Raw genomic sequence first — 14,297 nt, 5'->3', positions numbered from 1 at the left:
TTGAGCTTGTTAACTAAAATACTTAAAACAACACTCTTTATGGGTGAAAATGTTAAACATGCATGCTTGTTGAATAAAACTACAATAAACCATGTTTAAGGACTATATTTGTGAAACAAACAAAAATGTTGGGACTTTTTATGACATGCACGGTTTTCATGAGGACAAAAAGAGTCATTATATTTCAAAAATGAACTTTTATGTTATTTTGATATTAAAGGGGCCATAAATGAAAAGTTTTGCATAATGGGCCTTTAAATGGGCTTTACGGCTTTCTTGGGCCCAAAGTGAAAAATATTGAATTTGGTGGACCAAAAATGTCATTATATGTAAACTTGAGCCTAAAATGAAAAACTCACGGTTTAAGGGTTAAAAATGACACTTATTTCTAAATTGGGCCAAAAAATGTAAAATTTACGGAATTTGGGCTGAAAATGTAATTTTTGCAAAGTAAGGGCTGGAAATGTCATTTATTATGGAAAAAGGGATGAAAATGTCAATGAATGTATTTTTGGACCGAAATTGTAAATTATTTTATAATTGGGCCGAAAACACAAAGTTTCATAATTTAGTGGGCTAAAATGTAATTTTTATCAAAAAGGACCAAAAATGTCATTTTAGGTGAAATAAGTCCTTAAATGTTTTATTTAGGTCATAAGGGACCTAAAGAGTCAATTTTGTTGAAAATAAGCCCAAATTGTAAAGTTATAACTTAATGGACTAAAAATTCCCATTATAACACAACAATTAAGCGTTTTATGTCTTTTTGATAAATATTTAAACTCAAATAAAGATGACGTAACGAAAAGGAACATAATACAATGATTACATGTTTATTGGGCCTAATAACTACTATACATGCTTATTGGGCCTTCGTGGTTCAATTTCATGTTTGTTGGGTCCAATTCATTCTTTACATGCTATTGTGCCTTAGTGACCTAATTACATGCTTAATGGGCTGAAATCATCTTTTACATGTTTATTGGGCCTTGGTGGCCCATTTACATGCTGATTGGGCCTGGACTATGCATTATATGCTTAATGGGCCTTAAAGTGTCCTTTTGCATACTTAACACGCCTGGAAATAACTTACATGCCTAATGGACCACAGTTGTCCCCTTTTCCATGTTGGTTGGGCTTTGTCTATTCATATAAATTCTAAATTGGTATGTGTAAGAATCTAAATTCATATACATCTTGTATCGGGAAATTCGAATAATTATACATTATCAATTGGGATCTAGTAAGACATGTCGGTTGACACCACTGAGTGTATGATCGTAGCCTGTAGATATAACCAGAGTCTCCTGGAGGGAGAGCGAGAATTTGTGTATAGATCTATACGGGGGTGACTCCCTCACACCTGAGCTGTTCGCTACAGTTAGACTAGGCCAGTCTAGGGTGACAACCTCATTCTTTATCAAACCGGTGTTTGGAAAATGCCACGACAAGCGAAATAGTCATTATCAAGCATGGTTATAACGACCCACATAAAGATCATTATCATCATAACATTACGGAAATCAGAGCATCAATCACGTCCATACAAGTCATACATATATCGATACATGGTCTTAGGGTTTTAAGACCACAATACGTATATAATAAGAAAATATCGGATTTTCTGGGAAAACACTATTATTCAATTACCTTCTACTTACAACAGAAATAATACAAAAAATTATCTGGATTTCCTATTCATACATATTTTACAACAAAATTCACACATGCATTTATACTAGACTATTACATCATTTTACAGACTACATACAGAAAATATTGAATTTTATGGGTTTTACAAACAATACAAAATCTTTCATTCAATCATGCTTATGAACTCATCAACATTATATATGTTGACCGTTTTCAAAATAACTTGTATTCTCAGGTAACCGTTAAGCAGGTGAAACTTTCAAGTGTAGGGATTTATTTTTGTGTAATGTCAATCATCGTACAATTAATATTTTGGAATATGTAATCTAAGACAATGTACTTGATGTGAACAATACTGGTTGTATTTGATATGCATGATGATGATGTTGTCTTGTTTCAATTATATACAATTGTGATGATATTACAAATTAAGTCACACACAAGCCCCCAGACGATTCCGCCGTCTGGTTCAGGGGTGTGACATCCATAAACATGATCCAAATGCTTGAGTCACATTTAACAATATATATATATATATATATATATATATATATATATATATATATATATATATATATATATATTCAATATATTTTTTATGGTTTGCAATGTCTAACCATTTATCCTTTTAATCGTATTTTATTTTAATTTTAAATATTTATTATAAACTAGATATTTATTATTTTTTACTAATTAATTATTTATATTAAACATTTAATCACATTTTATTTATAAAATATAACTTTTATAACGACTAGTGGACTATACAACATTTTTATTTTGATAAATATAACGTAATATATTCCTTGTAGAAACAATATATTGTAATATTTTTAATTATTTAAATGTTAATACTTAATGATAATAGTTATTAAGATATAATGTGTGTTTGTAAAATGATGAACATAATTTTATAAAAAAATTTAGCTAGATATATATAAAATAATTAAACTTATAAAAGCTACTGTAAAAAGTTAGCCATTAGATAAGTCATGTAAATAAATGTTAAAGTTAATGAAATGATGGTATAACAACAATTTTAAAGCATATCATAAATTTACCATTGGAGATGCTCAAAAAAATATAAATCCATAATTTTATTTGACAAAACTGATTATTTTTTGATTGTGTAAAAGATGTCACTTATTTCATAATATAATCATTGCAAAATATTGCATTTCCTTGATGCATGACTTTTTTGCTTTGGATGGATGATCGGATATTGACTGCATTGAAAATTTCGACTTTGGAGGTTATATCTATGATGATCGTTTGAGAGCTCTAGAGTTATCGTAACGTTTTGGTTGTTGGAAAAAAGACTTTCATAGAAACTCTGTTTTTTCAAAAATTTGTTTTGACTTCTTTCATTTGATGTCATAAAAATCTTAAACTTAAATCAAATTGAGTTTTTTGGTTGTAGAACTTTTTATCGACTTTTAATTTGTTTTTTCTAGATCCTTCATACGTTATATAATTCAACAATTAAATGTCCCCATTATCCAAATCCAAATTTCTGAAACACCATTTAACGATTTGTATTCGATATTTTCCACTAAAAATCTATTCCACAAAGAACTAGACCCAAAATGATTGAAATAAATAAATTATCCTGTATTATTGGCGTGTTCGTCAAAAATAGCAGGAAGCGGGTACCTTCTAACGTTTTGTTAAATGCTACTTATTCAAAACGAAACGTTTTGTCAAACACTAATAAAAGTTAGAAGTTAGAAACTCTCAAACGCCTTCAAACACATCGTGTCGAACACACCCACGGTTATTATATAATTATACTATGTATTAAACCAAAAATTTTTAGCAATAGTAAAATTTATAGACTTCTTAATTTTGTCATCATATTTTTTTTACACTTTTATCATAATATATACTTTTCTTTTTTATACTTTTACCACTATACTTACATTTTTGCCACAACATATACTTTTATTTTTTATACTTTTGCCATAATAATTTTGGCATTTACAATTTTGCCATAATAGTTTCGTATGTTAGCACGTTTGGTCTTTATATTTAAAAAATAAATTACAAAAAGCTATTTCTCATAATTTCAAAATCTATCATGGTTGATTATTTACTTTGATACCATTTGATCGTTAAACCATGATAAACTGGTCATTTTAATTTTATTTTTTCCTACTCAGATTATGTCATTTTGTCAATTTTCTATTTATTTATTTTTATTTGGCTTTGTGGCGTCGGAGGTGACAAACATATGTTGAAGCATTACAAAGCATCAATCAACTCTTAGGCTAAGGGGAGTGGTAACACTCCTAACACCTTGCAACGCTAGATTTTTGAGTGTCATATTATTTTTTACCATGTAGCACCTAATCTTAATATTTGATAGAGAGTGACAACACTTTTAGCACTCTATTTAATTTTATTTTTTGATTTTTTTTTAATTTAATTAAATCACTTTATTTTAATATACAAACATTTTTTTGTTCACAAATATTAAACAAATTTTATTTTTTAAAACCACAACCAATAAATATATAAGTGCAGGGTCCTTTTAGTAATTTTAGAAACTTGGTTTGTGAGAGGGATTAAGATGGGGGGTGTGATGTGTAAGTCTGGGATTTTTGGAGGTCCATTTTTGGTCAATTCAGATTTTCGTGTTTTCTTCCTCCCAGAGCAACTGATTGCAGCGAGACTCTCCCATTTTCGATTTTCGAGCTTCACATCGTGTTTCAACAATTAAATTGAGTCAAGAAGGAAGCAATTTGGTCAAACACACTGCACCCAATCAAAATCGTCCAAGGCATTCTCTCTCTTTTCGTCAAACTGTTGGTGTGTCTCCGGTAGCGACCCCCCCTAACGAGAGCAAGGAGGTGGTGTTCTAGCATGGTTGGCGAGCCTGGCGAGTTCCATAACGAGTGCCACTCCGCTTAGCCTTACAAGACTCGTCGTTCATGATTTAAATCGTTCCAACAGTGGATTTTTCTCCTCGTCCTTATAATTAGAAAATTCATGAATTACTTTTGTATTTATTTTATAAATATGTGCATAAAAATATACCTATCAACTTTTAAATTTATAAACCTAACTAACTTAACTAATTTATGCACCTATAGCCTATAGTAGACATGTCAATGGGGCGGGTTTTGACCCTGATTCGCTCCAAACCCATAAGAATTTAACGGATTTGGATTTTAATTTTTGATTCGTTTACCCGTTTAAGATCCGTACTCGTTTACCCTTTTACTAAATGGGTCGGGTATGGATCATTGTCGGTCCGCTCCACTTATGACCCGCCCCACTTTTATATATATATATATATATATATATATATATATATATATATATATATATATATATATATATATATATATATATATATATGGCAACAAAATATACAACTTGATGTCTAAGTAAAATGTGATTTTTATTGTATTGGACTTTGAGTATAAATTAATGTACATCTTGTTTAAGTAGACATTTTATCTTTTTGAGAAATATTACTTTGTGGAACACATAAAAATTATGAAAATTTAATATTATAAAAGGGTCGGGTTAATGGGTCGGGTATTCATTGATTCGGTGGATACGGGTATGGATTCGACTAATCAAGACCCTGAGGGTTATTGGAGCGGAGCGGGTCATGTTTTTATTTTTTTAAATGGGTTTGGATCAAGGGTGATTCGCTCTAAACCGCCCCATTGATAGGTCTAGCCTATAGGCAGTGTACCTAGTCGGATTATAGAATAATTTAGGTAAGTCGGGTGGCGAACACAGGGAATGAAATTTAATTAATAAGACAATTACTAAAAGTTAAACTAAGAAACAAACTTAAAATGAGGGTTTTACTGATTTTGCAATATCAGAAGAACTTAAATCATACAACTACCACATATCATTATTAAATAAAGCAAAGAAAACGAATTGAATGCAGTATTAAAGAGTACTTTTGTTAGATCCGAATCCCCCATTTTCCATATGGTTGATTTCTTATTAAATTACTATTGTTGGTTATCAAATTAAGATGTAACTAGTTATCATGATCAAATTCCTAGTTGTTACCAATTTATGACTTACTATGTTATGATCAAACACAAGTAAACACGAAATTGGTATAAAGATGAATTTGGCTATGAACGATAAATCTAATAGTTACTTTCGTATGATCAAGTCAGGCAACCAAGCACAAATTATGGATCAATTATGCTCTCTAACACGGTTAAAGTTATTAACTTTAAGATCTAAGATTTATCCAACCCTAGCTCTAGCAATTTAAGGACCATAAACCACTAGGTAATCAAGTTCATGCAAATAGAAAGATCATCCACTACACAAAACTTATATCAAGGTAATCAAAGACTGAATTTGTGATTCTTATGTGAAATATTGAATATGTGATTTCTACGGGAAATAGTAAATATATGATTCGTAAGGGAAATACTAAATATCTAAATCCTACGAAGATATGGATATTTGATTCCCATGAGAATATTAAATATGAGAATCTTACTGCAATGTTCTTACGAGAATATTGTTATATAGTTCCTTCGTGAAATTTGTTACAGGTTTCCTTAAATGATTTCCCATGGGAAATATAATAAAAGACTCCCTAATGGTATATTAGGCCAACTGTGGGGATGAAATCCTTGTGTATGCAAATTATGTATGGTAATTTTGTAAAACCAAATTGTGAGATATGACTTCGGGTTATGATCTTTATATAACCACAATGTTAATTTTGGTTTAATAAAGTACGAGAGTTACAATACGAGGGTTACAGGTGGTATCAGAGTCATAGTTTAAGTGAACTAGGTTTTGAATGTTCATACATAGACTTAAACTGTGAAACATGTAAAGAGGTGATTCAGAGGATGGAATCTTTTTAAGGGGAAGTGAATTGTAATGACTGAAATTTTGATTACTTGACTATACCTTATTCGGTGTGAAGAACTTGTTTTGGATATAGTATATTTGAGAAAATGAAAGAAAACAGAAAAACTGAAAGTCGCGATGCAACAAGGTTATGTCCCGACACGTCAACGTGTTGATATGATAAACATGTGTCACCAGATCATGACACGTGTCAGTGAATAGGTGAAAAAATTTGTGACACGACAAGAAGTTGGATTCACTACACGAAGGCTTGTTAGAGTGGCAAGACGCGTGTTCTAACAAGAATACACGCGGTGGAATTTGGGGAGATACATAGGTCGTGACACGACCAAGGGGTTGACGCGACGCGACTTCACTAGCCTATATATGTGGTTCATGCATTTGAGGGGTGGCTTTTACCCGAGGAAAGAGAAAATTCGGTATAATGTTTCTACGTGAATATTGTTTAAAGGTACCTACGGGAACAATGATTACATGGTTCCTATGGGAACAATGATTATGTGATTCCTGCGGAAATTACTCGGAAATTACTGAATATTTGATTCCTACGAAAAATACTGAATATGTGATTCCTACGGGAAATACTGAATATATGATTCCTACGAGAAATACTAAATTTGTGAATCCTACGGAGATATGGATATTTGATTCCTATGAGAATATTAAATATGAGAATCTTACCACAATATTCTTACGAGAGTATTATTATATAATTCATTCATGAACTTTGTTATTAGTTTCCTACGAGAACACCTGTTAGATGATTTCCTACAAGAAATGTAATAAAAGACTCCCCGAGTGGATCTTAGGCCAACTGTTAGGATGAAATTTGTGTTAGATGATTTCCTACAAGAAATGTAATAAAAGACTCCCCGAGGGGATCTTAGGCCAACTGTTAGGATGAAATTTGTGTGTATGCAGTTTGTGTATAAAGTTTATGTTTGGTAACACCAATGAGTTATAAAATCTTATAAAATTGTAAAGGTTTTTATAGAACCAGATTGTTAGATATGACTTCCGGTCATGATATTTATACAACCACAATGATAATTTTGGTTTAATAAAAGTACATATGTTATAGTAGAGATGACAAAGTCATGGGAAACCTTCCGTAACCAATAATAAATGTATTTTTTTTAACACATAAAACAAATTCAATGGTAAATAATATATAAAAAAGTAACTAAACATGAATAAAAGTGATAGTCTATTACCCTTATAAGTAATTAATCCTTTTAAATACATATTTGAAATAAAAATGCTTTCATTTATATATATTTATCGTAAATATCTATCTTAAGTAAATAAAAAAAAGCAAACCCTTTCAAATAAAATAATAAAATCATAAAAAAAAATTTCATTTCCCATAAATTAACTATTGCTTGGGCTAAAGGGAGTTGGTGTCGGACTCCACCTCAACTCCAAATGGGTTTTACCGAGTTGGAAAGAAAATAAGAAGGGGCTTGGTGAGAGAGAGAAATGGAGGAGCTACCGAGAAGGAGTTGTTTTCTCTGCATGCAAATACTTTGGCTGGTGTATGGGTTTGTATCGAACCATTTCATCCATCCCAGACCATCCAACCTTTGGATGTAGGGAATGAAAAGAAGGACTTGACAAGAATGAGGTAGAGGGTGATATGGAGCTCGACAATGAGCGGAACACCTCCCCTTCATATCGGTTTGTCGAGGTTTTCTGTGAAACTTGACACAACCTTAACGAGTCTCTCTCCTTTTGGAAAAATTTGGCTGATGTGGATGTTAATTTGGGAGTAGGTGGCATTCTACAATGCCTACACCATTTCTCACGGCCTTAGGCTGAAGAGAGTGATAACATCTTTAGCATGTTGCTATATAGGATTTTTTTTTAGCCATGTAGGATGAAGAGAGTAATAACAAAAAGGTAGGGAGTGGTTGTGTTATTTTTATTTTGAAAAAAAAAAGAAAAAAAAATTGCCTTCTTAGCGAGTTCGGGGCGAGCATGGCTAGCCTCCGGCCTTAATGATTCCCTACAAGTATAAATCCGAGTTCTGACCCAACTGACCAGGCCTTTATTACTCTCGAAGGTCAAAGACTCAAAAGTATACGCTTTAGAAAAATCAAAAGCCAGATTTCATCATCCAAAACAAAACGGGTTTCCTCTTCGGGTTTACTATTCACTGTTTGGGTTTCGCATGAAGGTTCCATATATCAATCAGTATCACATGATGATGCCAATTTCTTACCCTTGACTAAAATAAATTCAAACAGCAGACCAGAATTATCAACCCCACTCCTCATACGCCATCAATATATTAATCCATTCCATCTCTTCTTTCCTTGACCACCCCCAATTTCAATTTGCAGAACACCACCACTCTCAATTCTCAAATGGGTATTTGTGTCGGAAAGCCAGCCAATGTTGCTCATGCGTCTTCTGGTCAATTTCTTGGTATGTAAAATTACAGTAGTAATACTCTTTCTTCTTCCGCTTAATGCTTTGATTGTGATTCCACTTGATAATCGCAATTAGGGTTTTTAATTGTGTGATTCCGAGCTTTCTCAGTTCTAATATCTCCGTTTCAATTACGAATTCCATTATTTTTAAGTTCGTGTGATTCCGAGATTTCTCAATTTTGATTTTTCTAACTTGTAGCTTATTTATTGTAGACGATATGATCAATAACAAGGTAAAATCCAGCTCAAAAGATTCCAAGAATCAGACAAAAACAGTCACCTTCAACAAAGGTTCAAAAACACCCAGACACGAAAATCTTCCTGTCCCCATTAATCTCAAAGCCTTTAGCTTGCATGATCTGAAAACCGCCACCAAAAACTTCCGACCAGATAGCCTTCTGGGTGAGGGCGGTTTTGGTCAAGTTTTTAAAGGGTGGATCGACGAGACCACCTTTGCTCCGGCCAAACCTGGCACCGGATTAGTGGTGGCTGTGAAAATACTCAAGGCTGATAGTCGGCAAGGTCACCGGGAATGGCTTGTAAGTGATAATCTTTCAAATTTCAGTGCTTTTTTTTTTGTCTTTTATCAAGAAGTCAAACTTATACAACGAATTTTGTTTTATTTTGTTGATTTGCAGACTGAGCTTGAATATATGGGAAGGCTTCATCATAAAAATCTGGTCAAACTCATTGGGTATTGTGAAGAATGTGAAAACCGGCTTCTTGTGTATGAGTACATGCCTAAAGGATGCTTAGATAACCACTTGTTTAAAAGTGAGTCCCACTTTTAATCGCTTTTAAAAAGCTTGTCTTAATTATTATTTTGTGGGTTCATAATATAAAAAAAAAAAAAACAGTTAGGACCCACAAATTGTTACAAAATTTCAATACAAATTATTGAAATTACTGTACGCTTTCTTTTCAGAAAGTGTGCAACCGATGCCGTGGGCCACACGGATGCGGATTGCCATTGATGTAGCAGAAGGGTTAGCTTTTTTGCATAGTAAAGAACCGTGTATCATTTATCGAGATCTCAAGGCTTCTAACATACTCCTAGATACGGTATTATTCAAAAAAAATTTATCTAGATTTTGTTTTAATTTAGAAAGGTGAAGATATTTTACATTATCTATGTGTTTACTAATGATTTTTTGTTGTTGAATTTTTAGGAGTTCAATGCGAAGCTTTCTGATTTTGGTTTAGCTAGGAATGGTCCTGTAGGTGACAACACACATGTTTCAACTAGGGTTGTTGGAACAAATGGTTATGCTGCACCTGAATATATTGCAACAGGTATGTTTGATTCATTGGATTGCGTATATAATAAAAGATGAATAGTATAAAAACACAACATATTTTCATTATTTTATTGTTTTATGCACTTGTCTATTTTTTATAGTGATTAAATCTTTGTACACTTTTTTTTATCGTTTTAAAAGCTATATTTTGTTTCTCGGTTAAAACAAAGATGAAACACAGATTAGTTGTATTAGCAAACGTACCTTAACCACTTTATTGATTTATCCACGGAATATTATTATTGTTTTGTGATTGTTATAACAATAGTTCAGTGGGTAAATCAATAAAAATAATAGTTCAGCTGCTAAATCTGTAAAAATGTGAAAATATATTTTTGTTTTTATGTATTTTGCCTTGATATCAAAGCTGAAATACAGAAAAAACAAAAAGAAAATTCATTATTTTATGGAAAACATTTCATCATTTTAATTTCTGATTTTATTTTTTATTTTTTTTGTGATTTTTAAAACAATAATGTTGTGGCTCAAATTCAATCGATATTAAAAAGTAAGTTCAGTAGCTACATCAAAAAAAAAAAAAAGGTCTAGTGGCTAATCGATAAAGGAAAACATTTCAATGGCTAAATCGATTAAAGAATATATTTTTGTTGCTAAATCGATAAAAATGATGTGTTTTTCTGTATTTAGCCCTAATATTAAAAACCTGGGAACAAGTTTCTTTAAATAATAAAAAATAGTATAACGATTTAACCACCGGCTAAATAAATAAAATGATGAAAGGTGTTTTTTCCGTATTTTATCTTACAATAAAAATTCATTGAAAAAAAAAATACAAGTTCATTTAATCCTCCTCACAAGTTTCCTAATAGGGATTTAATTGTTTTTAGGGCACTTGACTCAAAAAAACGACGTGTACAGTTGTGGTGTGGTTTTATTAGAACTACTATCAGGAAGACGAGCCATAGCTGAAGAAAGAGCGGGTGGAGTCGAAGAGACATTAGTCGAATGGGTGAAACCGTTTCTAAGTGACACCAAACGGGTCCTAAGAATCATGGACACACGGTTAGGTGGTCAATACTCAAAAAAGGGTGCACAAGCCGTGGCTGCACTCGCATCAAAGTGTCTTCATAATGATCATAGGTTTAGACCACCTATGGCTGAAGTTCTTGCTTCATTACAAAAGATTCAAAATGTTCAAAAGGAGGTTGTTAGGGTTTCCCCTTGTAGGGAAGAAGGAAAGTTAGGGGGTTTTAAGGAGATGAGTGGAGCTATGAACTCAAGATAGAATGGTGTAGTTTTTTTGTTTGTTAGAAAGTTGGTAGATATATGTATGATAGGTAGAAAGTTTATTGCGTGGTGTACGACTTTTTATGCATGATGTGCAACTTTTAGTGCGTGATGTAGAAGTGATTGTAGATAGCAAGTGAAAACGAGGTCCTCGGTCATTATTAAGTGGTTGAAGCAAGTCGTTTTAATAAACAAGGTCCTTGTTCATGAGTTCATCATCAAACTGTTGTTTGCTTTCGATTATTTGATATGTTTGATTGATTAAATTACTCGTGAATTAATCCAGTTATCGAAATAAATTTATGTATATTACATAATTTCCCGACATATTTTTTAAACATTTAATATTTTATTCAAAGATCCAAATGGATATTTAATTTGATCAGAGCAATTTGTGTGAAAGATTAATCTTTTCAGGAGTTGCCATCAAACCAAGAAATAGTATTCTTGGATCTTTGAAATTTCGAATCCGTTTCTTTCGATCTACCGAAAAGGTAATTCGAACAATCATTTTGGTATAATACAAGTTAGTAAATGGTTTGGATGTTTGTTTGTCTTGTAGCTTATCATTGCTCAATCATATACTTAACTATGGTAAGATTGATACATTTGTTCCATGTAAAAGTCTAAAGGCAGTCTTTTAGGTCTTCTTCTTCGTTGGATGACAGTTTGGAAGAAGCACACATAGGCACAAGAAATGTAATATGCAACCATATGATCAACAATATTTACATGTTGTAGACATCGGAAGAAGCACACAACCTACAAAAAAAAGCATGTAATGCAAAATTGAACAAAAGCGGGATCACTACATCTTAAATCGGATTGTTAACCTGTACCATTTCAATCACTAATTAAGACCTTAATCAATGACTTCTTTTACATCTTAAATCGGATTGTTAACTAGCCTGATACAAAATTGAGTTTTCACTTTTTGAAACCTTTTGGGTCAAATAAGCGAAAACATATATTGTAAACTAATGAAGAAAAGTCTTTAATCTTTGATCTTTCTCTCACACTTTACAAAAAGATAGAATCCGTCACCAATTTCAGCAAATATTGTAATCTAATGAACAAAAGTCTTACCTTGACTGACAAAAGGAACCACGTCATGAGGCTATATTCCATACACACACCACCTATGGATTAACAAGGCTGAGATATTTCTTTCTGTTGTGACTCGTCAAAAACTGGAAATAACAATTAAACATATCACGTCTCTTTCGTGTCGCTTTTTTTGACTGAAAACTTCATGCGAAAATAATTGGGCAGCAGCCTCATCGCTGCCCCCTCCTTCTGTTGCCGGAGCATTCACCGGAAGGGAAGACCGGAGACCTCAAAGCTTCCATTCTTGCCATCGTTGTTATCTCTTGTCTCGTATCTCTTTACCATCTATCTTTCCCTTAATCTTAGTTTATCAACTGTGATCCTTAGAGAGGAGGGAGTCGTACCCTCCCAACCCACCGAACCAACTGTCACATCAATTTTTCTCTTTTATTTTTCTTCATCTTTTCGAACCCACAACACACGAAAATCCTATCTTTTTGAACTCACTCAACCAACTCAATTAAAAAAAATACAAAACAACTAAGGTACAAGTTTTAAAACACATGGTACAAGAGAAAATAAGAAAGAGAAAGTAGAGAGATGATGAAGTGTGTTAGTGAAACCAATCAACCCACTCGTTGAAGCGGGAGTGGTACCGCCAATAACTCTATTGCTAATTAAGATTTTACATTTGATTGTTTTGTATTTTTTTTAATTGAGTGGGTTGAGTGGGTTCAAAAAGATAGGATTTCCGTCCGTTGTGGGTTCGAAAGGATGAAGAAAAATAAAAGAGAAAAAGTGATATTGCAGTGGGTTCAGTGGGTTGGGAGGGAATGACTCCCTCCTCCCTTAGAGGAGAAAATAAATTAAAAATATATATTCATATATTATTTTCAAAATAGTTAAAAATGTTTAAATATTATAAATAGACCAAGTCAAATTAAACAAAAAATATAAAAAACAACTTTTGATTATGATTCGTTTTTTATCAAATAACTAAATAAATGGTTTTTAATTAGTTAACAGAAAAAAAAAATTATATTGCGCTAATTTACAGACAATGGTTCATATATCAATTAACCATGATCAAAATTAAAAAAAAATCAATAGATAAGTAATTTCTAAATCAATCAATCATAACGCTAAATTGTAATACTAAATGGAAAATAATTTGTAGTTTTATTTAGATTTTAGACGCAAACCGCTGGTCACTATTGAATGATATGATTCCGATAAATATATATTTCATAATATGGTTCAAAATAATTATATATATATATATATATATATATATATATATATATATATATATATATATCAACTTAGTGTAAGACTTATTATTTAATAGTTAATGTCTTGTTATATTCAACAGGTATATGCAAAAAAAAAAAAAAAAAAATTAACTATATAGTTTTATTTTTGCGCGTACACATATATAGTAGTTTTATATATATATATATATATATATATATATATATATATATATATATATATATATATATATATATATATATATATATATATATAAAAGACTAATCCTAATACCACATAAGCTATTGGTTTATCTTTCTAATATATGCTATCATCCAAAAACTCACGTATCCTTTCCATTGTATTGAAATTCATGGAAATGTTATAAACCAACCCAAATTAATTGAAATTTACACTTGTATTATCTTTTTATCATCATGAATTCATATGTGTTAGAAGAATTAGATGTAGTATTAGAATTTTCATTATTTTTATGATG

The 14,297-nt window shown here is 31.7% G+C and overlaps 1 protein-coding gene across 1 annotated transcript; it reads left to right on the top strand.

Moving 5' to 3' along the window:
- The first annotated feature begins 8,605 nt into the window (after window positions 1-8,605).
- Window positions 8,606-11,715, top strand: LOC145157908 (putative serine/threonine-protein kinase PBL18). Its single transcript, XM_079076885.1, has 6 exons — window positions 8,606-8,949; window positions 9,168-9,493; window positions 9,593-9,728; window positions 9,880-10,016; window positions 10,124-10,247; window positions 11,101-11,715. Exons 1-6 carry the CDS (start codon window positions 8,889-8,891, stop codon window positions 11,496-11,498), a joined length of 1,182 nt encoding a protein of 393 aa, XP_078933011.1. The 5' UTR covers window positions 8,606-8,888; the 3' UTR covers window positions 11,499-11,715.
- Window positions 11,716-14,297: the final 2,582 nt, after the last annotated feature.

The sequence above is a fragment of the Lactuca virosa genome, chromosome 1 (assembly GCF_052849685.1).
Source record: "Lactuca virosa cultivar CGN04683 chromosome 1, Lactuca_virosa_CGN04683_v6, whole genome shotgun sequence".
NCBI classification, from domain to species: Eukaryota; Viridiplantae; Streptophyta; class Magnoliopsida; order Asterales; family Asteraceae; genus Lactuca; species Lactuca virosa.
Note: the sequence above shows the minus strand (reverse complement) of the source record. Positions and strands in the feature narration are given on the sequence as shown.

Bases quoted from the DNA above. Each gene is read 5' to 3' on its own strand.
- LOC145157908 (XM_079076885.1), top strand. From the start codon at position 8,889: ATGGGTATTTGTGTCGGAAAGCCAGCCAATGTTGCTCATGCGTCTTCT. The intron at 9,729-9,879 runs GTGAGTCCCACT...CTTTCTTTTCAG, and splicing joins AGATAACCACTTGTTTAAAA to AAAGTGTGCAACCGATGCCG. The intron at 10,248-11,100 runs GTATGTTTGATT...AATTGTTTTTAG, and splicing joins ACCTGAATATATTGCAACAG to GGCACTTGACTCAAAAAAAC.